The sequence below is a fragment of the Polypterus senegalus genome, chromosome 17 (genome assembly GCF_016835505.1).
Source record: "Polypterus senegalus isolate Bchr_013 chromosome 17, ASM1683550v1, whole genome shotgun sequence".
Lineage (NCBI taxonomy): Eukaryota > Metazoa > Chordata > Cladistia > Polypteriformes > Polypteridae > Polypterus > Polypterus senegalus.
The window spans coordinates 76,254,694-76,282,193 of NC_053170.1; the positions used below are offsets into that span (position 1 = coordinate 76,254,694).

General features: G+C 37.3%; 1 protein-coding gene across 1 annotated transcript in view; it reads left to right on the forward strand.

Moving 5' to 3' along the window:
* The window catches only part of LOC120518113 (importin subunit alpha-7), a 313,398-nt gene that overhangs the window by 97,800 nt on the left and 188,098 nt on the right, over positions 1 to 27,500 (forward strand). Inside the window, exon 4 of the mRNA XM_039740716.1 lies at positions 26,575 to 26,674. Coding sequence (XP_039596650.1) covers positions 26,575 to 26,674 — 100 coding nt within the window. The remainder of the gene's footprint in view (positions 1 to 26,574; positions 26,675 to 27,500) is intronic.

Below are 27,500 nucleotides of genomic sequence, written 5' to 3' on the forward strand. Positions count from 1 at the left end.
TAATTAAATAGCTTAGTGGTGCTGAGGAATTGCAGCTAATATAGCCTTACAGAAAAGGCATATGACACACCAGTGAAATATGAAAGAGCTTCTGATATAAATCTTGAGCATAGAAACAATCAGAAGTTTTTTCCATTTTTCTTTCTATAGTTGAACAATTTTTCTAAAATATGCATTTAATTTGAGGATTCTACTTTATTGTAATTCATGCTTTTCCATACTAACATATTTTGTGCATTTTCTTTAACCCTTCTGGATGGCATGATGGTTCGGCTCAGTACCACAGTGGCAGTGTGGCTTTCTTGCAGTAAGGAGACCAGAATTCTCTTTGCAGGTCCTCCCTGCGTGGAGTCTGCATGTTCTCCCTGTGTCTGTATGGGTTTCCCCAGGTGCTTCTCCCCCACAATCCAAAGACATGCAGGTTGTGTGTATTTGCCAATACTAGACTGGTCCTGGTGTGTGTGTGTGTGTTCACCATGTAAACTGAACTGATGCTGTTCCTGCCTCTAGTCCTTGCTTGCTGAGAGAGGCTCCTGCTACCTGCAACCTTGTCCTGGTTTAGAAAGTGGATGGTTAAATGGATGGATGACATGATTGCTTTGTGAGATTTATACAGCAATGGGGTCTGAATGTTATCACAAGTAGGGTCTGTCAAATTCAGATAAACAATCAATGAAGTAACCCACAAGAATACAATATCTTATTGTAAACTTGAATAAGCATGTTTTGTAAATGAGCAGATGAAAAAATAAAAATTAAAATTTCACATATTCTTTAATTTGTCAAGAAATGGAAAGAACAGAAAATTAACAATATATGTAATTGATTTTATAGCTGCTGTATTCTTGTACAACACCATAAAGGGGAACTTCAGTTCTTCAGGGGGCAGTATAATAATGGAGAAGTGCCACCACATCATGGCAGTGGGCCCAATAGTAGAAGAGATGGTGAAGAAAGCTTTAGGCAGCTGCCCTGAAGGAGGGGAGATGGCAGAGACGTTTCAGATCACTCACATTCTGACGAGTTAAATCTGAATGCAGAAAAACCAAACCTGGAGTACCTCAGAATCACAAGCTGTCAACTGAATGTATGGCTTTCATATTTGGTCAGAGTTTGTTACTGTTATTTTGAAAATGTTTATTTCACTGATTCATTATTGCATTATGAATTAAATATTTAATTATTATGACAATTGTTTTGTTTAATAAAAAAACTACACTAACATTTGTAGTTGTAATATTTTGTTCAATAAAAATATTTTTTCCTGAATTATGTTTTTGTATTATTTGTTCTCTGTTATTTTGTTTGTGATTACATTGTTTGATGGAGTGTATAAAACATCTGCTTTAGTCTGATATGGACTATTTCATTATAAAATATACATTATTTTACTAAAAAAAACAAACGTTTAGTGAATGGAGAGTTTTATTTGAAATTTCAGTTTTACAAATTTGACTTAAACTAGTTTGTGAAAATGAAGTTTGCATGATAACATGGTGGTCTTTGCCTTATACTGTAATAATACAGTTACTATTCTCCCTTATGTTGCCATTTTTAAGCATAGTTTATTAAAGTTTAAATATAATATTTTAAGGATTTCAAAACTTATAAATACTCTTCTGCATTTTTAAACAGAATTAGTCATTGCCTGACATTCTGTGATTGCACTTCTAGATGTTTTGGGTGTACAGCACCAGTCAAAGCACAAGGAAAAGAAAGGTCAGCACAACTGATGACCACCACTGACCAGCTGGCCTTTGTAACTCAAGGCACCCTGAGCACACATTACAGGGAAGAATAAAAGAAATTCAAAAATCCCACTAGTTTTCAGTAAGTTGTATTAATCAATAACTTAATATAACCAGGTGCTGGCCACATTTGCACAAGGATTGTCTCCATTAAAGTTTGAATTCACTTTTTTGCATTTAAAACTATTTAGTCTTAGTCCCAGTGGAGTGTTGCATACATAAAGCAGTCTCAGTGGTCGTGTGGTGGGCTTTAGAGAGGAGCAGAAACAACTCGAGACACAAATTAGAATTGTGTTAGGCCACTGACATGTCACTGTGCATTAATAAGAAAACCTTCATACTTTGTTAGCAATCAGTCGTTATTGCTAGGATTCCTAATATTAATTCTTTTACTTTTTATAAAACTCACATTAATTTACTAGGCCTTTGATTTCCTTTTTTTCCATATAAAACTACAAGATTGTTAATCATTATTAATATTTTCTGTAGTGTCCTAATCCTCCTGACCAATTTGTCTTTCTTGAAATTTCATCTTCCTGCAAGCCTCAGAGGGGAAGCAAAATTTACCTTTAGTGCAAATTGAAATTACTTAAGCAACAACATTTTTAAAAAGCAGAAATACACCAAGTCAGCCTAATCAGCCCTGTCTTTGTGTGACTTCAGGATGTTTGCAGGTGTGCCCTCGATCACAAAAATACACAAATACAACATGGAATTTACCAGCACAACACACTGACTTTTAAAACTTGAAGCCTCACATCTTAGCTCATGTATCAGACATCAAGACCTGAACAACAATCCATCAGGATTAGAGCTCGGCCTAACAGTCCACCTCATCTTATCTTGGCAGTGAAGAGAATAGGAAAAAAGGAGAGGGTGCAGGAGTGACATTAATGACTCAATATAAAAGTTAAATATGTCTGTATAGTTAAAAAAAAATTTCACATCTATCTGTGTATTTAAAGTGTAGTGTATCCAGCATGAAGTATTATGGTGCTATAGCCTTTCAACAAACAATGTGCTAAAACCAGGAACCTACTAAGGTTAAGATTAATGTTTAAAACAAATATAAATCGAAAAATATTTTTTAAAAAGTCACCTTTTTGTGTTACAAAAGTGCCAATTGTGTTACAAAATTACCCTTTTTTTGGCTTGTTACTTAAGAGCCTGACTTGTGTTACAAAAAGGCCCTACAAGTTACAAATGTTCCCTGCGCTGTGGTACAAATGTGCCTTAAAGTTACAAAATGTCCCTACCAGAGGCACAAATGTTCCCTGTAGGTTACAAATGGGCCATTTAGTAGTTACAAAAAGGCCCTAATATCTATCTATCTATCTATCTATCTATCTATGAAGTGTGTGGCCTAATTATTAGGCAGCTTGTTTTCCTCAGGGAAAATGGGCCAAAACGAGATTTAACTGTGTCTGTGTTCCTCTAGGGGTTGCTAGCTCCCTAGTTGGAATAAGTTCTTTTGTAATTGTGGCAAAAAACTATATAGATACACTCACTGAAAGGATTATTAGGAACACCATACTAATACGGTGTTTGACCCCCTTTCGCCTTCAGAACTGCCTTAATTCTACGTGGCATTGATTCAACAAGGTGCTGAAAGCATTCTTTAGAAATGGTGGCCCATATTGATAGGATAGCATCTTGCAGTTGATGGAGATTTGTGGGATGCACATCCAGGGCACGAAGCTCCCGTTCCACCACAACCCAAAGATGCTCTATTGGGTTAAGATCTGGTGACTGTGGGGGCCATTTTAGTACAGTGAACTCATTGTCATGTTCAAGAAACCAGTTTGAAATGATTCGAGCTTTGTGACATGGTGCATTGTCCTGCTGGAAGTAGCCATCAAAGGATGGGTACATGGTCAGAAACAATGCTCAGTTAGCCCGTGGCATTTAAACGATGCCCAATTGACCCTAAGAGGCCTAAAGTGTGCCAAGAAAACATCCCCCACACCATTACACCACCACCACTAGCCTGCACAGTGGTAACAAGGCATGATGGATCCATGTTCTCATTCTGTTTACGCCAAATTCTGACTCTGCCATTTGAATGTCTCAACAGAAATCGAGACTCGTCAGACTAGGCAACATTTTTCCAGTCTTCAACTGTCCAATTTTGGTGAGCTCGTGCAAATTGTAGTCTCTCTTTCCTATTTGTAGTAGAGATGAGTGGTACCCGGTGGGGTCTTCTGCTGTTGTAGCCCATCCGCCTCAAGGTTGTGCGTGTTGTGGCTTCACAAATGCTTTGCTGCATACCTCGGTTGTGACGAGTGGTTATTTCAGTCAAAGTTGCTCTTCTATCAGCTTGAATCAGTCAGCCCATTCTCCTCTGACCTCGAGCATCAACAGCCCACAGGACTGCCGCATACTGGATGTTTTTCCCTTTGCACACCATTCTTTGTAAACCCTAGAAATGGTTGTGCGTGAAAATCACAGTAACTGAGCAGATTGTGAAATACTCAGACTGGCCCTTGTGGCACCAACAACCATGCCACGCTCAAAATTGCTTAAATCACCTTTCTTTCCCATTCTGACATTCAGTTTGGCGTTTAGGAGATAGTCTTGACCAGTACCACACCACTAAATGCATTGAAGCAACTGCCATGTGATTGGTTGATTAGATAATTGCATTAATGAGAAATTGAACAGGTGTTCCTAATAATCCTTTAGGTGAGAGCATGATATTAAAAGGTTATATCCCTCCCATAAAATAAATAAGAAAATAACTTAGCTTTCTTTATTGACGATTTACACGGCATTACAGATGGAGGAAGGTATATATAACAAGACAATACTTTTATCAAGATGGGATCTCGATGTATATAGTCTGCCATTTTCCGTCGCTGCGCTGGAAGGGTTTTCAGGACAGATGACGATGTCGCCCATCTGTCCGTCGGCTTTGAGGTATTTGGCTGCTGTCTAAGTCTTATATGCTGGTTTCTCCACGTGCCAGTCCTTACTTAGGTTCCAAGCAAGGGAAGGATAGGATTCCATTTCATTTCTAACATATAGAAATAGTACAATGCCCATTTTTGTAGTGGTATCTTCTCTCTTTAAATGCTTGCCTAGCAGTTCTAAATGCTGAGATCTCCTGTGTCCTAACTTTGGCCTGGCCTATACATGTGAGTGGATTTATAAAGTAATTTTTTGTACAGAGCACAGTGACATTAAACTTATATTCTTATTACACTTTGAAAAGTAAAAAGCCTTTCAGAGGAATGAAACACTCTTGAAATAGCTAAGATATTGAGCCGTGATCATAGAACCATCAAACTTTTTGTTGCAAGTAGTTGATTGCAAAAAACGTGTTGAGAAATAAAGGTGCAAATTAACTGCCACAGATTTGAGTAGAATCAAATGTGAAGCGACTAGGAACCCATTATCCTCCAGTGCAGTCATATTCCAGAACTGCAACCTACCTGGAGTTCCCAGAAGTACAAGGTGTTCAGTGCTCAGAGACATGGCCAAGGTAAACAAGGCTTAAACCCAACCACCTCTGAACAAGACACTTACGTTGAAATATAAAAAAAATATCTGAACACAGATTTTTCAAAGGTTTTGTGGATTGATGAGATGAGAGTGACTCTTGACAGACCAGATGGATGGGCCCATAGCTGGATCAGTAGCGGGCACAGAGCTCCAATTCGACTAAGATGCTAGCAAGGTGGGGGTAGGGTCCTAGTATGGGCTGGTATTATTAATGATGAGCTAGTTGGACCTCTTCGGTTTGAAGATACTCAAAATCAACTCCCAAATCTACTACCAGTTTTTAGAAGACACTTTCTTCAAGCAGTGGTACAGGAAAAAGTCTGCATCTCTCAAGAAGACCATGATTTTTTTATGCAGGACAATGCTCCCTTGCATGCGTTGAAGTACTGCACTGGATGGCTAGTCAGTAAAGACCTTAAAGATGAAAGAATAATGACATGGCCCCCTTCCTTACCTGAGCTAATCCCTATTGAGAGCTTGTGGGACTTTCTTAAACAAGAGATTTACAGGGAAGGAAAACGGTACACCTCTCTAAACAATGTATTAGGGGCTGTGGTTGCTGCTGCACAAAAGGTTGATTGCCAACAGATCAAGAAACAGTCAGACTCCATGAATGGAAGGCTTATGACTGTTCTTGAAAAGAAGGGTGGCTGTATTGGTCTCTCTTTTTTTTGAAATGTCAGATGAAAATAAACAAGTGAGATCGGAAAATTTTCATTTTTCTTTAGTTGCATAATAATTCTGCACACTAATAGTTGCCTAGTAATTGTGCACACATGTGTTCCCCTAAAAATGTTTACACTCGCATTTCATTTGTAAAAAAAAGGTCCAGGTTCCAGATTTATTTACATTTTGGACTGACTGATAGAGCACTGTATTTGTTCCATATTAAAATGAATCCTCAAAAATGCAATTTGCCTAGTAATTATGCACACAGCGTCTAGTGGCCTTACCACAAGATGCAAATCACTCATCATTAATATAAACCAGAAAACAAATTATAATATACAAAAGTACAGGTATGAGCCTCAAGGTTCTGGGACCAAGTTTTTTGATCTGATGAGACCAGAATTAAATCACCATCAAAATGATGGAAATGGTCAAACACAGTGAAGGAAGTTTCATGGCTAGGGCTTGCACAAATGCTTATGAAAAAGATTCACTAATTTTTATTCATGATGCAAGTCAAGATGGTAGATAGGATAATGAATTCAGTAGTCTACAGAAACAGTTTGTCTGCCAATTTACAGAGAAATGTTTCCAAACTATATGGGAGAAGCTTCATCTTGCAACAAGACAAAGATACCAGACACACTGCCAGCTCAACAAAAGACTTCATCAGGGACAAAAAGTGGACGGTTTTAGACTATTGAAGAGGAGATGGAAGCCTGCAAAACAGCTTAAAGAGGCTGCAGTAATAGCCTGGAAGAGCATAAAAAAAGAAGAAATCAGCTATTTGGTGATGTCAGTGAGTGTGTTTATATGTGCTTTATTCACAGAAACTTGGTTTCTAAAATGCATGTAAACTTATTCCAGTGGGAGAAATCAGGTAATTTGTTCTCTGAGAAACCTGCTTAACAGGTGTAGAATTCTCTGCGAATACCTTGGTTATTTATCCATGAAAGTTAAAGATTTTGTTGTCTGTGCATGTCTATTCCACTCTGGTTGCTTGCTTAGCATTTCACACATTTACCAGCCACAAGATAATTTCCCTGGGGAAAGTGCTCAGGCAATCGCATTATTCCTGCTCCTGGTTGAAATAATCTTTGTCAGTATTTCAGAAATCAATAAATTTATTTATAGGCTGAACATATTGCATGAAGACAGCCTTAGGTTAACACGTAAAATGTTGAATGCATTAAGGAGTCCAATTACTTTTTAAAGTAACGATTAGCCTAATGCAGTACTTCTTTCATTGCAGTAAAAATGCCTCTTTAGTTATTATGGTAGGAGCACTAGGTGTAAGACGAGAAGCTAACATACTGGTTTACTGCCCCTTCGCAGAGCTCATTTGCGCAACCAAGCAGAAGATTGTACTGTGTGCAGTCCATTAGCAACCAAATTAATAAAGTATTAGTTTAGTTTTAATCTAGCTACATGTCAATTTCCATTACATCGAAGTGCCAGGGACCTAAAAATATTTTGTTGTAATGAATATTTCGTAGTAATGAGATTCTGTATTTGTCACTACAGTGCTTTCTTTAACTTGTGTCCAGGTGTTTGCAATCATTTCAATAGCTTTCACGTTAATTTTAATCTTCTCCTGCCTACAAGTTATGCTGACAAGAATTTTTCTCATTATTTCCTGGCGATAATACACTTTCAGGGTGAAAATGATACCCAAATCAAATTCAGCGCGAACATTATCTAAATATGGAAGCAAGTTGTGGGGCAGCACAGTTATAAATCAGAAGCTGAATCATCCTTTTCTTCAACTTTTTTGGGACCTCCACCCAAAGGGACCACATGCCGAAGTGTGTCTCGGAGCACAATTGCCTCGTCTGTGGAAGATCGTTTGTCCGTTGCCGGGACAGCTCCACTACAGCAGGGCGCTGCGGAAACAAATACAAAAAGTTGGTTGCGCTATAAGTCCTCTGTCTTGCACCCCAAAACACAAGGCTGAGTCTCAGTACTTTAGCAAAACCAGCTTTATTCAGCATTTACAATGTTCCTTGCATCACCCACCGAGATCTTTTCGGAGTTGCTTCGGTGGCAAGCTGCAGCAGAGTGCTGTGAGCCTGCTTTTGCCCCAGCAATGGATAAACAGTCTTCCACAGATGTGGTGATCGCACTTTGGGGGGAGAGTAGGGCTGTGCGATGTGACCAAAATCTTATATCCCGATATTTCATTTCATATCCCGATATCACGATATAGTACATTTTCTTTGTATTCAGTGAATAGTTTATATAATCACCACTTTTTTTCATTTAAATTAAAAAAATCAAAAATGAGAAGTACTCAACTTGTAATTATTTCTGTTCTTTTATTTAGAACATTTGAGCAAATGTTTGACTTAGAATGTAAACATAAAATGTTAATGTATCAAATATAAAACACTTTTCAAAAACAAATTACTAAAGGCCCAATATAAAATACTGCTATATAAAATGCCTGACATAAACAAAATGTGAACTGTAGCAGCAATAACTCTCACAACATATATTAAATATAAAAGGATCAAAGCACTAACAACTAAACTATATAAGGCCAATAAACCCTTTAAACAAAATAAATACAAGTCTAACATTAACTGTCAAAACCAAATGTAAACATTGTACTTCAAACTGTAGCAGCAATAAGGCTTACAACAAAAATATATTAAATATATAATATTAAATATAATATTTTTAGGCTACATTCTAGTAAAATGTTAATTTGCACATCGTAGTGTGGCAAATCTCCGTTAATGAGTTACAGCTGATCGCCCGCGTGGACTGGACGGCGCTAACGTGTTGATGCCGCCCAGCCCCAAACACGGGGCGATCCGCGGTAACTCGTTAACGGAGATTTGCCGTTAATGCAGTTGTGGCATAAACGTAATTTTAACAAGAGTAACGCTGACAGCAAACGCTGCAGGGAAAATTATGCCTTAAGCAAATTGTTTTGGTAGCAATTAATCTTCCAAGCTTTTAACATGCTCGTTTAAATAGTGCCTTTACAACTGTAATATCCTACGTGGCCTGCCTCTCATTTGTAAACTCTCTGCATGCTCGCTCACGTGCTTTTTGCGGAGGTGGTAGAAGAGGTTTGTCGTGTTGGAGTCTGTGGTAGCGATCGGTTTGCAGCATAATTTGCACAGTACCGTTTTCTGGTCCGTGTCAGACTCTTCAAATCCAAACCATCTCCATACTACAGAGGTAGCCCCTCGTTTAGGAACAAGGTCCTTCTGTGTGGAGCTACCTGGTGTTGCCTCGTCTTCATCAGCCATGCTAGTGTGTCTGCATCCACGTGGTGGCCATCAAAACAATGAAAAAAATATTGCCGTAAACAGTTTATTTTGCGACACCACGAAACAAACGATAGCGTAATGTGCAGCGATAGACGTTTTCATATTGTCATCCGATATATATCGTTATATCGAACAGCCCTAGGGGAGAGGTCCCAAAAGAGTTTAGAAACCTCACAATAGTGATTTTGCTTTTTATTTAATGAGTGGCACACTAATAGGAATTTTTCTTGAATGAGCATCTCTGAACCACATAAAAACTGTTTTTTTTTTCTATGTCTTCAAATGTAGCAGTTCACATACGTGGGCACTGAGGCTTTTTCTTATTTTTTTGCTCGGTCTTTAAAGAAGTTGACAGTGTCAATGGTGAAATTCTGAATTCACTAGCAACATTTTTTTCCTATAGACTCTGTCATGTGGGGAAACTGTCAGAACCATAAAAATACTTTGTTGTAAAGAAAATTTTGTTGTAAAGATATTCGTTTTAATGGAATTTGACCGGTATTTGTTATAGATACAGCATGTTAAAACAGTGTGATTAGGTGATGCAGCATTCAGTTTTTATACCATGAATCTTTGGGGGCTTAGGGCAAGAATGTGAAAAGGGTATTAATGTTATTCACTTCACATGAAGGACTAACATATTCATAAAATACACAAAAATTATCACAGTCTTCATGCTTGTTTTCAGATTCATAGAGGCTGGTGATGATGATGAAGCATTTTGCCAAAGAACACCAGGACATTACTTGCAAATGTAAAGGTGGATTTCTAAGAAAGCTAGTTTCTGCCTTAACTGGGTTACTAACGTTATCCTGGTATTGTGTATACATGTATACGACCCCAATACTAAAAAAGTTGGGATGCTGTGTAAAATTTAAATAAGAACAGAATGCAGTGATTTACAATCTCGTAAACATCAAATGTTGAAAGTGAGACATTTTACTATTTCATTAAAAATATTAGCTCATTTTGAATTCCATGGCAGTAACATGTCTCAAAGTTAGGACGGGGCAACAAAAGGCTGCCCCAACTTTTTTGAGATGTGTTGCTGACATCAAATTCAAAATGACTTTATTCTTTTCTTAAAATGGTACATTTTTCAGTTTAAACATTTGATATGTTTTCTGTGTTCTATTGTAAATAAAATATAGGTTTATGGAATTTGCAAATCATTGCATTGTTTTTATTTACATTTTACACAGTGTGCCAACTTTTTTAAGACTATGTTTCTATACTTTTGCCTAAAAAATGTTGGTTGGTTTTCTGCAAAAAGTGCTATCTTCTCTATTGTTTAACGTACCTTGAAATAAAAGCTGGAATTTAGAACTCTGAGTCTCAAATTCTACTTTTGAGCTTAAATCTAAATGTCTTTGGTGTATATCAAAAACAAGTGAATTGACCTTACCATTCCAATAGTTTTGGAGAAGATTATATAGTGTTGTTTGAATATTGTATGTGCTATGCTGTTTAAGTGGCCATGGTCAGCTGGTTGGAGCTTCATCATGTGATCACCATTACGAATACCTGTGTTCTAAATCTGTGATTTTGTATTAAGTTTAACATGTCTCGGAAAGGAACGATTCCTTCTCATAATGCAATTTTAAAGTGGTTTGATAAATTTCAAACTACCGGTAGTGTGAAGGGTATGTTTATTGGACCATTAAAAATTGTAAGAAGACTAGGAGATATCAAAAGGGTATGACAGGCTGTAAGGCGAAGACCTCTGTATTCAGCACGTTATTAGTCAGTAGCATTAAATATTTCAGACTGGACTGTTTGCTAAATTCTTCAACAAGACTTATCCTATTATTTGTTTAAAATAAAAATAGTGCATAGTTTTTAGGAATAATTTAACTGCTTAACTCAAGTTTTTTAACCCCCTGTTGTTTCAGTTGTTAAATGGGAATATGCTGAACAATGTGCAAACTCATTTAAAAGAATATACTGTTAAATCTTTTGGCATTATTTGAAAATGTTATCTTTAAGATGTGTTATTTAAGACAAGGTAATTAAACTGCACTAATTATTTTCCAGTCTGCTTTAGTCCACAGCCAGTTTTTCGAGGCCCTATTTTGTCCTTTAACAAATGACTTTCTTACTACTATTCGCATTGTCAAGCCTGCAGCACAATGTCTCCCTTGTCACAGTAGAAAATGAGACTTGCTTTTTTCAACCACTGTTAAGCTATTCTTGAAGGTGTTGTGCTGTAAGGAGTCTATCACACAAACTGGTGACCCTCGGAAACTTGTCTTCTGATAGGGTTGTGTCTTTGGGTCTGCCTGATCTCTCCCTATCTGAGTGTTTTCCATGTTTCCAATTCCTTCTGGTTTGTTTAGGACATCGTAGTCAAGCAGTGTCTGTTTTAATTTAACAAACAAAAAAAAGGTCTGAATTCATTAAAGTAGCTTTTCTTGCTGTTTGTTTACTGGACAACTTCTCCAGTTTCTTGTTTTTCAGTTCATTATACCACTTTCTTTAACTTAAAGGCTAATATTTCATTAGGAACCCCCGGCTTGGAAAATGCAACTTAGCATTCTCAGAAGACTTTAAATTTAAACAATCAAATGAAATGCAGTTTGCCATGTATGATGTGTTTGCTGATCCTAACATAACACATTATAGATCTCCATATGCTATAATTGTATTTCAGTGAGATAATATACAGAGTTTCATTCATTAGCTGATTCTCTGTTTTAGGAATATTTAGTTAAACAAAGAGAAGTAGAACCAGAGGTGGTTTAAGCTATAAAGTGTGCATTTAAGGTTGAAACCATTAGACGTTCACTACCAATATCACTTTTATCAAGAATTCATTTTTATTTTTTATTTAGGGCCTTGTCTTTTTAAGATAACTCCTGTATGCTTTTAAAAAATTTCACCCTGTTCCGTACTGCTCCCACACAGAAGGAACCTCACTCAGTTGCAGCCACGACACAATAACATATTGGTGAGACATTCAATGAACTTTTTTTGAAGCAATGCTTCAGATTTTGCGTAAGAGTAATGCAGTGGAATCTCGGTTCATTGTATGTAAATACAATTAATCCATTCCAGACCGTACGAACTGTATGTAAATATATTTAAAGATTTTTAAGCACTCATATAGTTAATAATACCATAGAATGCACAGCGTAATAGTAAACTAAATGTAAAAACATTGAATAACACTGAGAAAACCTTGAACAACAGAGAAAACTAACACTGCAAGAATTTGCGCTGTAGCGCTACGAACCGCTCGGTAAAAAACATTTTTTTAAATGAGTTTTAAGTACAGGATAAACCACCAAGAAAAGTAACATTGCAACAATGCATGCTACGAGCCGATCGCTGTAAACAGAAGTGGAGGTTAAAATCCAATAGAAAAAAGTCTTCATTAAATACAAGGTTAAAACAATGCTCGCATCTGTCTCTTTAAAAACAAGCCTTATGCGTCCAGCCGTCTCTCTCTCTCTCTCTCTGCACTGGGAGAGACTGAACACGTGTGGAAGTCATCAGTGCGCACAAACCGAAAGGGAAACTGGCTTGTTCGTGTACAGAGTTTGTGGTCATGAACAGATGCAAGAGTTTGGTGAGCTTTTTGGTCATAAACCGACTGTACCTGTGATGCCTCTTGCACCTCAACCCAATCTATACTCTTTGACAGCATCATTTCAGCTTCACCGTGACTGATTATTTTTGATGTTCTGTCAGTAGCAAACTTTTCTCTTCTTCGGATTCAGAGTCTATGGCAGTTGCATTTTTAATTAGTTCATTATCCTCCAGTATTTCACAACCAGCGTCCGTTTTGTTAGTTTGCAACCAGTTGTTCTCTTCCTCTAATGAAATGTTTTCACAACCTGGAACTTTTGAACACAGTTTCAACATTTTGGTCTCACTTTTAATTGAATCAGAATTTGGTTAATTTTCTGTTGAATCTGAAAAGGGCCATAACTTATTCCAACCTCTTTTAACAAGCAGCTCATTCCAGGCTTCAGCAACATTAAAAATTGTGTCTTTAATGGTGAACTTTTTCCAGAAATCTTGTACTGCTGAAGTAACAAGTTTTCTCAATGACCTATTTTACCAAACTTGAATCTAGCTGTATTAGGACTTTGATTTCCTGAAGTGTGAATTGATTCATCATTATTTTCCACTCATACATTGCTCCCCATGCAAAGTTATAGTCCTAATGACTGATAAATCTAATTCATGTGGCCTGAGCCTGTGCAAGAATGTCACTACCATTTTGCTGTTGCCCGGTGTTAATTTTGTTCATAAAAACGAAGATGAAAAATACTTGTCAACGACCGAAAACAGAACAAAAACTAAATAAAAATGCACCTTTAATGAAGAAAACTAAGACGAATGCTTTTAAAAACATTGTTGACAAAAAACTAAACAAAACAGAAATGTTGCAAACAGACTACTGCACAAAGAGTGATGTGAAGCTCTTTACACATCACTAACACACTATACAGTCCACCTAAAAATGCTGAGCATGAATGTAGTGGTTCAGTTTTAAAAACTTGTATGCACATTTATAATTGGATAACACTGGGTTGGGCGCCATCATGAAATCATTACGTCAGCCAGAATGCTGCTTCACTGCACTTATCTACGACAGTCAACATGATTGGTTGAAAAAAAAAAAGTCAGTCATAAGTCAAGTCAAGTTGGGGAGCATGCAGTGGTACAGTGCATTGCCGCACCCACTACACGACGAAACAACTCAGGATCCCAGTTTACAACCCCCCAGGCAGACATGCGGTTCCAGTTCCACCACCTGGAAATTACCCTCTATCTGCCGCAGCCAGGTGTTACGTGGGTGACCCCTTGGGCTGGTCCTACCTCTCGGGTCCCCGACAATGAGGATCTTACGAGCTGGATCACCCTCGGGGAAATGCGCCACATGGCCGTAGTGCTGTAACTGATGCTCCCTCACAGTGCAGGTAATGTGCCTCATTTGGGACTCCATGAGCAACCACTCATTCGACACAAAGTCAAATCAACGGTAGCCAAGGATTTTCCGGAGAGACGCAGTACCAAAGGAGTCCAGTCTTTGTCTCAGGTCACTGGATAGCGTCCATATCTCATTAACCATATAGCAAGACAGGAATAACCAGGACTCTTAAAGACTTGGACCTTCGTCCTTTTGCATAGATATCGGGAGCGCCACACACCCCTTTCCAGCAATCTCATGACCCCCCCCAATCCGCTCTCCCAGGTAAGTAAACCTCTCAACAAGGTCAACACTCTCTCTGCAAACAGACACACTGCTGATGGCTGTGCCCAGGAGGTCATTAAAGGTCATATGGACCAACTTTAATTACAACACTTATAAAAATAAAAACTAGTGTCAGCCATGTGGAATGAAGCTTGCAGAAAAAAACATCACAAAACTGAGAGGCTTCTAGAGGTGCACCATCCTGAGATTCATGCCAAGGTATGTAATGATATCTCAGTGGCAACTTGCCCAATGCCAATACCGTTCGTTACCTGTGGCTCTCATTCATCCTGCCAATACTAATGTGACAAATGCCATTGGGGAAAATGTACCTATTAATAAATAATTTAAAAAAACAAACCAGGCACACAGAGGATTTTATTGCCAGTTTTATCCTTTTCCGAGTTACTTAAGAAACAGATTTGTACAGCTTTGAGAGGGCTCAGCCTTAGTATGTGAGTTTTAACTGTTTTAACTTGTAACATCACGCATTTGTTAAAGCAGAAGAAATTACGAGGGTATTAATCACTTTTAATACAGTGTCCTACACAATCGTGATAAAGGAACAGAAGCTTTGCATACATTGTTTGATTTTAATGACCACAATTACATATATTCGTCAGCGTATTCATCCATTTTATAACTGGTGGATGCAGTTCAGGGTTGCACAGTGGCATTGACATCGTAGCAATTAAAAATTAAGGCAAATTTTAAAAGAAGTTGCTGTTTAGGTTTTATGTAGGTGAAATGAACTTCTCTGTTTGCTAGTACTAACATAAAATGTATTTAGAATTTCAGTGCTTGAAACGCATCCCCCAATTAATGATATGTACATGTCATTGCTGAATACAAATCTACAAACACTAAATAAGTGTTGTTTGTTTGGTTTTTTGAGAGCAGACTAATGTTTATGAGCACAACCCCTTAAATATGAAGAAATTAGTAAAAGCACTTAGGATATTAGAATTGTACGTTTCTGCAGTCTTTCAGATGTGATTAATTGACTACAGGTAACTTTTGTGTTTATGGATTTGCACACAGCTAAGCAATAAACTCTGATCACTCGTTTTGACAGACATTAGAAACAGCAAAGCAAAGGAAAGGCTCCTTTACAAGAGTTCTGAAATATTGGATTAATGTAAAACAATTTTACTCATTTGTTAAATGTTCTTTAGCGAGTTTTACAAGCTAAGGATGTAAATATAAATCTCAAAATAGCAAATGTTGCAAACCTAACAGAGTGATTCTATGACAGGCTAGATTTTAAAAGTATTTTGTTACAAAAGCAGCTTTTAAGGGTTTCTTTAAATGTAACTATCAAATTATTTTAGAATTTGCTAAATCAACAGTACAGATTTAATAATGCTTGAAATTTTTATTTTTAGAGTAATTTTAAGCAGTACTTTTCAGTTGCTGGTGGGTCATAAGGCTATAGCGCAAATTCTTGCAGTGTTAGTTTTCTCTGTTGTTCAAGGTTTTCTTAGTGTTGTTCAATTTTTTTACATTTAGTTTACTATTATGCTGTGATTTCTATGGTATAGTTAACTATATTTGTGCTTAAAAACTTATATATTTACATACAGTTCATACGGTCTGGAACGGATTAATTGTATTTACGTACAATCCTATGGGGGAAATTACTTCGGATCCCGACCAAATCGGGTTACAACCAGAGTTTTGGAACGAATTATGGTCGTGAACCGAGGTTCCACTGTATTACTGTCAGACAAAATTACAGGCATTTTATGGAAATACAAACCAGTATTACTGAGAGAGAAAACTTAAAGGCACACAATACAGTGACACATATTACAGCCACATACAAGGTCCCTTGCTATTTAATATAGACTGTTCATACAAATGTTTATGCACTACAGTTCTAGTGCCCGTTATTTTAACGGGCTTAATGTCTAGTGCTAGTATAATAGTTTAGAGGTAATAGTATACTCTGTGCATATTCATATGTTAAGCAAAATACCCATCTGATTTTGACTATTGACTAATTAACTTTTACTTTTAGTCAGTTAAAACCGATTTACTTTATCTCGACTACTATTTATTTATTTTTTGTTGGCTAAAACTAACAATGATTAAATGACCTGAGATGTAACTAAAACTAAAATGCAATTTAGTTGGAAGACTAAAACTAAATCAAAATGTATTGTTAAAATTAGCCCTGCTGTTGAGTGACAAGGTCAATATTCTTATTTGGTATTTTAATTTATTTTTATTTTTTGACCATTCTACATGTTTTGCAGATTTATTCTTTTTTTCTTCCTAACCCTAGCAACCTAATGGGGAGACACACGCACATACACTTATCCTGTTATTAAGATGTATACCTGATTTCTGTCCACCCAGCAGTTACTCTCTTTTATTTGTATTAAGCATTAATGTTTAAATTCTAACATTTTTGTAATGTATTTTTATTAGTGTATGTAATAATAAAATGCATTTTATTTTTCATTCCAGCAGCTGACGCATCACAAACATTAGCACTGCTGTTATTCATTCCTTACCAAATGGCATTTAACAGAGACACAGCAACCGCATTGGACACCCAGATACACAGACAGATACAGGCACTTTTCCTTTTATTAAGTTGAACTTATAGAATCTATACTAATAAAAGGCAAAGCCCCTCACTCAATCACTCACTCACTCATTACTAATTCTCCAACTTCCCGTGTAGGTAGAAGGCTGAAATTTGGCAGGCTCATTCCTTACAGCTTGCTTACAAAAGTTGGGCAGGTTTCATTTCGAAATTCTACGCATATTGGACATAAGTGGAACCTATTTTTTTCGTCCATATACTATAATAGACTTCTGCTCAATGTAATTTAGTGCCTGCCTATATAAGGCCGTCCGTCAGCGGCAATCCAATAGAAACACTGCCGCTAAATATTCACGGGTGAAGGACTCTGCTTATGCAGAGTAAGATGAGATGGTCTTGGTGGTGTTTGGCACAAACTCGGCGAAACTGCGAGAGAAACTTTTAAGTGCCGGGTCTTAGCTAACATTAAATACAGCCGTGGAAATCGCACGAGATGGCACCAGCACAGCTGGAAACCTTCCATGCATGTACACCGAGCGGCTCACGTGAAATGACGCAGTGCACAGACAAAAAGCTACAGTTCCAAAGAGTGCTGAACAAAAACCGAATTACACAATTGAGAAGGCAGCAAAAAAATATGAAGCGTCTGATACATACAAGCATATTCATAAGTGCAGCTACTGCGGAAACAAAGCACACGGTGGAAAAAGTCAATGTCCCGCTAAAGGAAGACAGTGTAAAAAAAACCCGTGCATGCAGTGTGTCACGTCTCAGATAAAGAGGAAGACGAGCTGTTTATTGATGCAGTAAGAAACGAATCGAAGAATGAAACCTGTTATCCTTTACAACGATTGACAAACACGGAATGTAACTTGAACACAACACAACACAACACATCCTACACATACGAACCTGATTGAAAGAAATAATGACAATCAAATCCTTGATGACAACAACACTCATAACACTCACAAAACAATTACTGTATATTGACAATCATGTTACGTTATTTTCAAAATGTTTCCTTTTCTTTTTCATTACTTCTTTAACACACTACTTCTCCGCTGCGAAGCGCGAGTATTTTGCTAGTAGATATATAAAATGTAAAGTTCACTGACTTATCCAGAATAAGTCAGGATTGTTAATTTTTGGCAATAGGTATCTCCTAAGAAAGGATATTTCAGTATATCAACATGTAAGTGAAAATTGAATGTATACAGTTTAAAACAAAAAAAACTTAATATATCCCAAAATCATTTGTAGAAAATCATTTGAATTGTGGTTACATTACAGAAAAGAGAAAATTAGCTCACCCTTATTTTTTTTTTTTTGCTTTGACAAAGCCGAGAGAGAAACCATACCACTCCACTGTTTGGTAGGCTTTTTGGTTTATGCAAATTAAGGCCGTGAGCGAGTGAAATGAACAGGGCACATACAGAGCAGCACTGGCTAATTGGGTGAACAGAACAGTTAAAAAGGGGAAGTGTCCTGGACAAGAAAGAAAAATGTTATATGCCCCACGGAGAGTGATAGTGGAAAGTAGTAGAAGGTAGAAAGCTTAGTGAAGCTAAAGTTAAGACATAGTGAGTTAATGCATTGTAAAGCCTGAGACTGGATGCTTTGGCTGTAAGCATAGGTTTTTTGTTTTTTTATTTATTTTTTTTTTTTGCTAGAAGCAAAAAGGGATTGTGAGAGAAGTACAGAAGGATGTGGTATCATCGGATACAAGACAACCTTTGACTGACTTTATCCCTTGGTTCGTTTAAACTCTCGCTTAAGTGGTCTTCCACAGCCAGATCAGAGTTAATTTTAACATAATAATATCATCATAATGTATTCTTTTTGTCTGTTCTAAAATACTTCTCTCCTGTTTTGAGTTTCACTCTGTTATAAAAGGTTCCTCTGTTGGCTGTTTAGATTAGCCACTCATGTGTCATCTTCTGTGGTATACTACAGGTCACAATACATTTACAAAACAACCTCAAAATTTAAAAATGTTCAATTCATTGCACTGGCCACATAAAATGTGTAGTCTTTAAATATTATTTCTGTTTGTTAAAGTAAAACATGATTCAGTGTTGTAAACATTCAAATGACAAACATGAAGACAAAAGCTTGAGTGAATGAAATAAACAGAAATAGTAAACATCTAATAATAAAAATAGTACTACGTCCCTGCACCCCAGGTAGCCATATGACTGGCAATAAAGTTTGAGATGTGGAGACCCACATTTGAAGTAGAGTTTAGTTCAGCTGGATTGCTACTGTTGTGTTAAATGTATGTAGTGTCCATTGCAAGGTTAGGTTTGCAGTTTGCTGCACTTTGGTTTGGCTTTCCATCATTTTCAATTTTGTAAGTTTATTTGGGGTTTACTTCACTTCTTACTGGTTACAGTTATAGTTCCCCACATTCTTTAAAGTGAACTGTTGTTTCCATACTCTAGGCATGTTTCAATTTGTATTTTGCTTTTCATCTAAATCCTTCAGAACTTTCTAATCATACATACTGCTCAAAGAGTCACATTCAAATCCGATTGAAGCTACTATTTTTACAGGATGCCACAAAGAAGAAATTATTTTTATACCCATAATTCCTACTAATTAGCTGTTTAAATTCAAAACAATAAACTTCCCTGTAAAATTGTTCTGCTGTGACCATCAACAAAATCACAAAAGCAGGAATTCATATATGTCAGGAAGTGCGACAGACAGAGCGATGATTATGGAGCTGGAAAGTTCAAGGTAGGTATAGTGTCAAGGAGAGGAATGCAGAAGGTCAGATAGTAGATGTTGCTAAAAGGATGGACATTGCTGTTGTGAATATGTATTTTAAGAAAAGGGAGGAACACAGGGTGATGTACAAGTGTGGAGGAAGATGCATACAGGTAGCTTATATACTATGCAGAAATGTCTGTCTGAAGGAGATTGGAGACTGTAAAGTGGTGATAGGGGAAGCATAGTTAGGCAGCATAGAATGGCATTCAGTAGGATGACGTTGGATATCTAGAAGAGGAGGAGAGTGAGGGTAGAGCCAAGGATTAAATGGTGGACGTTGTTAAAGGAAGACTATAAGGTTGAGTTCAGGGAGGAAGTAAGACAGACACTGGGTAGCAGTGAATAGTTACTAAATAGCTGGGCAACTACAGCAGAAGTAGTAAGGGTGAAAGCTAGAAGGGTGCTTGGTGTGACATTGACACCGAAGGAGTATAAAAGAACCTGGTGGTGGAATTGGAAAGTACAGGAGAGTATACAGAGGAAGAGGTTGTTCAGTGGGTTAGTCAGAGAGATGCATAAAGTAGACACAAGTACAAGGAGATAAGGTGTAAGGTGAAGAGAGAGGTGGTGAAAGCTAAAGAAAAGACGTATAATGAGTTGTATGAGAGGGTGGGAGGTAAGGAGGGAGAACAGGACCTGTACCGATTGGCTAGACAGAGGGACCGAGCTGGGAAAGATGCAGCAGGTATGGGTCAAAAAGGATAAAGATGAAAACATACTCACAATTGAGGAGAGTGTGTTGAGCAGATGGAAAGAGTACTTTGAGAGCCTGATGAATGAGAGAGAAAAAGTTGGGTGATGGGGAGATAGTAATCAGAAAGTGGAATTGATTAGCAAGGAAGAAGTAAGGACAGCTATGAAGAGGATGAAGAATGGAAAGGCTGTTGGTCCAGATAACATACCTGTGGAAGCATTGAGGTGTTTAGGAGAGATGGCAGTGGCGTTTTTAACCAGATTGTATAATGCTGTCTTGGAAAGTGAAAGGATGCCTCTGAGTGGAGAAGTGTGCTGGTACTGATTTTTAAGACTAAAGGTGATGTGCAGAACTATAGTAACTGCAGAGGGATAAAATTTGTGAGCCTCAGCATAACGTTATAGAAAAGAGTACTGGAAGCTATATAAGAAGGGAGGTGATGATTAGTGAGCAGCAGTATGGTAGTACCTTGCCGGGAAAGAGCACTAAGATGCAGTGTTTGCTCTTATGATGTAAATTGAGAAGCCTAGAAGGAGTTGCCTTGTGTCTTTGTGGACTTGGAGAAAACATTTGACAGGGTGCCTAGAGTGGTACGGGATATGTAAGAGGGAAGTGTGACAGTGGTGAGGTCTGCAGTTGGAGTGACAGATGCATTTAAGGTAGAGGATGGATTACATAAGGAATTCGCTCTGAGCCCTTTCTTATTTGCAATGGTGATGGACAGGTAGACAGATGAGATTAGACAGGAGTCCATTCATCCATTTTCCAACCCGCTGAATCCGAACACAGGGTCACGGGGGTCTGCTGTAGCCAATCCCAGCGAACACAGGGCACAAGGCAGGAACCAATCCCGGGCAGGGTGCCAACCCACCGCAGTAGACAGGAGTCCCCATGGGCTATTTTGTTTGCAGATGACATTGTGATCTGTAGTGAGAATAGGGAGTAATTCGAGGATACCCTGCATAAGTGGAGATGTGCTCAATAGAGGAGAGGAATGAAGGTAAGTAGGAAGAAGACAGAATACATGTGTGTGAATGAGAGGAATGCTGAGGATCAAGGGAGTAGAGTTGGCAAAGGTAGGGGAGTTTAAATACTTGGGATCAACAGTACAGAGCATGCTGACAAAGTGCATGTGCAGTGCCACTCCTTATTCAGGAAAATATCCCAGTCGTCCCATGGGAGAGACTTTCCGAGACTAAGGTCATAAAGCTTATGGAGCCGTTTCTTGACAAAGGCAGAACTGTAATATTTAGTTGCGTAAAGTGAGACAGGAGCTTCCACCTGCAGCTAAAGTCACTTGTGTACTGAAGTAGCATTACACATGTACTTTGCAAATATGCCCGTTTCGATAAAACACAGCAAGCTCTGCAGTCTACTTGTGACTTTACACTGTAGGAAGATAAGTAAATAAATCAAGGTAAATAACATTCAGTCCAGTTTTTATTTAAGTAACATATAAATGTTTTTTTATATTAAGACCATCACAAAACATAATCACAAACCGGACTTTTCACAATACCTTGGCAAGCTCTGTAAGCCTTGTTGTTTCGTTGAAATAAAATGCATGTGGCAGATGCACTGGTAGGATGATGCCTGACGTCTTGCTGCATACAAACGGTGCCATCTTTCGCCTTTACGCCTGTTGCAGCTGTATTCTTATATGTGAGTGGATGTCTCTTGTCGGGAGGGTTTCTGTTCTCTATCTCTGATGTAGAACCCTCATCCTCATCTGAGTTCACCTCTGTTATAGCACATCTTTATTTGAAAACTAGCAGTGTCAAATTGGGGAGAGCGCAAATGTGACTGAGACAATAAAAATGAATAATGAAACAAAACACTTTTACGAGTACACTGTAAAAAATACTGCGTTAAAATTACTTAAAAAAATAAGGCAACAAATTACAAGCAATATTTTTGAGTAGATTTAATATACTGCACTATTGAGTAAACTTAATTTATTAATTAACTCAAATTTACCTAAAATAAATGAGTTTGATTAAATATAAGTAGTGGCAAAAATGGTTTAGTTTTACTCCGATTTTCATTTGAATTAAAGTACTCAAAAAAAGTGAGTATGCAACGCTGGACAGTAATGACTTAACAAATACATGCTAAAAATCCATAACTTTATTTATTTGAACATACAGAGATAGTCACAACAACGGAGTTATATTTTCAAAGGAAAATTAAATCAAATGTCTGAGGATAATTTTTACTGAATTACTGACATTCAAATGTCAATGAAAATTGTCTTTTCTTTTTTTAAACTTTCTTCAAAAAGTATATCTTAATCAAATAATGTCCCAGGAAGGAGTGGTAAACGGGAAGGAAACAGAGAGTGAAAGCGTGAAATCCTGCAGCAGGCACCGCTCTTCAAACACTTCCTGCATTTACGCCAACATGTCCTCTTAAATGAATGGCCGCCTTTTCACTACTTTTCAGTATGCGATAGCGAAAATCCTGAAATAAAATAATAGAACATAGGAAATCAAACATCGCTAAATAAATCAGTGTTAAAAATTAACCAGAAAATACATGGCCTATGTAGAACACTAAATAAGAGGTCAAATAATACCGTGACGGTAAGGCAAACGTCTTTATATGTTGTTTACAGGTCGTAGTTTAGGACAAATTGCATATCGTTCTCAAACTTATCTCAAAGTGTCATTTTCTTTTTCTGTGTAAATTAAAAGTTTTAAACGATAAAAAAAAAAAACATATTAGCATGCGTAACTATCCGAGAAATGTGCTTGCTTTTTAAAGCAAACCAACGAGGTAAGTTGTTAGAAAGATGCTACCTTGCCCGCCATGTTTCCCACATGAAGGGAAAGTTTTCGTGAAAACAACAAATGCTTACATCTGTAACTATATGAGATGAAATTTTACTTATTCATTACGGAATTAATATGCTTTATACTTACACATTTGTAGTAAAATAGCTCTTATTATGGATAAGCGTTACAGCTGAATGCGTTGTTGTAAAGACCAAGAAATCAATGTTACAGGAAGTGCCATGTCATTACATTTTGAGTTGAGAGGAAGTGCCCTGTCATTAAATTTAACTTAACTTAAATGTGTTCAATTCACAGTATATTTTTTTTTTACTTAGAATAAGTTATAAAAAATGTTTACATTTTAAGAAAAATAATAAGTTAACACTATTCAGAATTTTTTTATTTAATTAGAATTAAAATAATTAAGAAAAAGGGTAAAACCCATTTTTATTAATTAAGGTAATGATTATTTTGCATATAGTTAGCTATTTTTAATTATTATTTTTCACACATGCAAGATTTATTTTTTACAGTGTACCATAAATTTACACCGGCTGTTGCAGACTCAAATACATTGAATGTGTTTATTTTATAATAATAATAAATAGCATCTCACTAGTCAAAACAGTTAATGTATGAAAGCCCTTGGATCGAACCCACCACATTTCAATTTTAAGACGGCAGTTATTACCTCTACATCAGCCAAGCAGACATGTACAGTGGGATGCAAAAGTTTGGGCAACCTTGTTAATAGTCATTATTTTCCTGTATAAATCGTTGGTTGTTACGATAAAAAATGTCAGTTAAATATATCATATAGGAGACACACACAGTGATATTTGAGAAGTGAAATGAAGTTTATTGGATTTACAGAAAGTGTGCAATAATTGTTCAAACAAAATCAGGCAGGTGCATAAATTTGGGCACCACAAAAAAGAAATGAAATCAATATTTAGTAGATCCGCCTTTTGCAGAAATTACAGCCTCTAAACGCTTCCTGTAGGTTCCAATGAGAGTCTGGATTGTGGTTGAAGGTATTTTGGACCATTCCTCTTTACAAAATATCTCTAGTTCATTCAGGTTTGATGGCTTCCGAGCATGGACAGCTCTCTTTAACTCACACCACAGATTTTCAATTATATTCAGGTCTGGGGACTGAGATGGCCATTCCAGAACGTTGTACTTGTTCCTCTGCATGAATGCCTTATTGTATTTTGACCAGTGTTTCGGGTCGTTGTCTTTTTGAAAGATCCAGCCCCGGCGCATCTTCAGCTTTGTCACTGATTCCTGGACATTGGTCTCCAGAATCTGCTGATACTGAGTGGAATCCATGCACCCTCAACTTTGACAAGATTCCCAGTCCCTGCACTGGCCACACAGCCCCAAGCATGATGGAACCACCACCATATTTTACTGTAGGTAGGAGGTGTTTTTCTTGGAATGCTGTGTTCTTTTTCCTCCATGCATAACGCTCCTTGTTATGCCCAAATAACTCAATTTTAGTTTCATCAGTCCACAGCACCTTATTCCAAAATGAAGCTGGCCTGTCCAAATGTGCTTGAGCATGCCTCAAGCGGCTCTGTTTGTGCTGTGGGCGGAGAAAGGGCTTCCTCTGCATCACTCTCGCATACAGCATCTCCTTGTGTAAAGTGCGCCGAATGGTTGAACGATGCACAGTGACTGTATCTGCTGCAAGATGATGTTGTAGGTCTTTGGTGCTGGTCTGAGGGTTGAATCTGACTGTTCTCACCATTCGTCACTTCTGTCTATCCGAAATCTTTCTTGGTCTGCCACTTTGAGCCTTAACTTGAACTGAGCCTGTGGTCTTCCATTTCCTCAATATGTTCCTAAGTATGGAAACAGACAGCTTAAATCTCTGGGACAGCTTTCTGTATCCTTCCCCTAAACCATGATTGTGAACAATCTTTGTCTTCAGGTCATTTGAGAGTTGTTTTGTGACCCCCATGTTGCTACTCTTCAAAGAAAATTAAAGGAGGACAGAAACTTACAATTGAACCCCTTAAATACTCTTTCTCATTATAGGATTCACCTATGTATGTAGGTCAGGGGTCACTGAGCTTACCAAGCCAATTTGATTTCCAATAATTAGTTCTAAAAGTTTTGGAATCAATAAAATGACAACGGTGCCCAAATTTATGCACCTGCCTGATTTTGTTTGAACAATTATTGCACACTTTCTGTAAATCCAATAAACTTCATTTCACTTCTCAAATATCACTGTGTGTGTCTCCTATATGATATATTTAACTGACATTTTTTATCGTAACAACCAAAGATTTATACAGGAAAATAATGACTATTAACAAGGTTGCCCAAACTTTTGCATCCCACTGTATGTGGATGTGTGTGTCGTACCCTATCCCAATTTCTTTTACTTTGGTTAAATTCTTGGAAAAAGCGCACTTGTTTTGTTATATCTGTGTCTTTGGTAAAAGTGTTTGTTTGATATTTGGACTCTAGTCTTCCCACATTATACACTTTGCATCAGCATTTTGCCAATTATTATTAGAACATGAAAAAAGCTTCTGTTTTTGCCATGTGTTCAACATTTCTTGCCTCACAATTTCTGTTATCCTACATTTACACAGATTGTTGTAGACCCGCAACACGCATGAAATGTATGTGTTCCAAATAATGATATATTATTAATCCAATACAATTCAAGGCATCTCACACCCAGATAAACAGATTTTAGTTGGGAGAACTTTGTGTACTAGTAATTCTGTGTCAGTGGGGGGGATGGGATAACTGGCTGCCTGCTGCCGGTGTTGATCCACACATTTGCAAAACAAAATGCTGATGAGGAGTTGCAAGGGAATTTAAGGGTGCCCTTGGATTTCAAGTTTTATCTTCAAAACACAGATAATTGAAATGGCATGCTACTTAGTCCAACGAATTACAGATACAACCATCAACACAAAGGATAATGAACACATAGGTGAAAAACAAAATGTAAACCAAAATTTTACTTCCTCAAAATAGTGCTCCTTTCTTCCTGGCCAGCCCCTGCATTTGATTTAATGTGCCTCTACCAGCTTAGTGTGTTTCTTCTCAGGGCACTTGTATCCTCCATGCTGTGTATTTCCCTTACACCATGATACTTGTAACATCTTCACTGATCATTCATAGAGAGAGAAATGAAATTAGCAATTGATGATTTCACAAACCAACACTTTTTTTGTCATAGGGCCCGTTAGTACAGAAGTGTCATTCCGGAGTTTTATTCTTTAAATGAAATGTTTGTGTCATTTTTTGCCTGTAGAATAGTAGAAAATTTGTGTTTTTCCTTTGTCAGTGCTGATCTTCTATGACTGCTTTAGTGGATTAAATTTCATTTATATATTTTGTGTTCAGGAGGGTGTAATCACAAGAGAAATGGTAGAAATGCTTTTTTCAGAAGACCCTGAACAGCAGCTAGCAACTACCCAGAAGTTCAGAAAATTGTTGTCAAAAGGTAAGTTTTTATGTCTTTTGTGCTTTTCAAGTTAATGTTTTAGAAGTTAGGTTTCACAGATTTCTTTTGGCATTAAAAACTATGATTTAAGTCATATTCCCTGCTTATTAGTATGTGCATACATGCAGTCAAAACCTGCAGAGATGTAGCTGAACAATAATTGTTTCATTTGTCACCGTGAAGTTGTCAACCAAGTGAGACTAGGTACCATATGTGTCAGTTTTTTTTATAACATTAAGGAAGAAAAGATCTTAAATGCATTATGCAAGAGTATTTGTTCAGAATGACTCTGAAATGTATTTAGAGAATTAGTTGTTTACATATTTATCCATCCATTATCCAACCTGCTATATCCTAACTACAGGGTCACGTGGGTTACATATTCAATTCTGAAAATAAATTTGACAGTTAATGTATGTTAGTAATATGAAATTGACAGAATACCACCATATATGTAACAAAAGATAACAGTATGATTTAAAGCACAGGCATTTTAATTTGGGTGCACTGCCGTAATACAATATGCATAGGAAGTAGTCTAATCTATGTTCAGTGGAATCCTTTTTATTAGTTGCATATTTTTTTAGTTTCTCTTGAATTACTAGCATGCTGGAGACAATGTACTGTGTACATTTGGCAATAAAGTTCAACATTATGTGGCATCATATGTTCATACAACTTACTACATTTATAATGGTTTTAATGATTTATTATTCTAGGATCCAAGAATATATCCATCCGTTTTCTAACCCGCTGAATCCGAATACAGGGTCACGGGGGTCTGCTGGAGCCAATCCCAGCCAACACAGGGCACAAGGCAGGAACC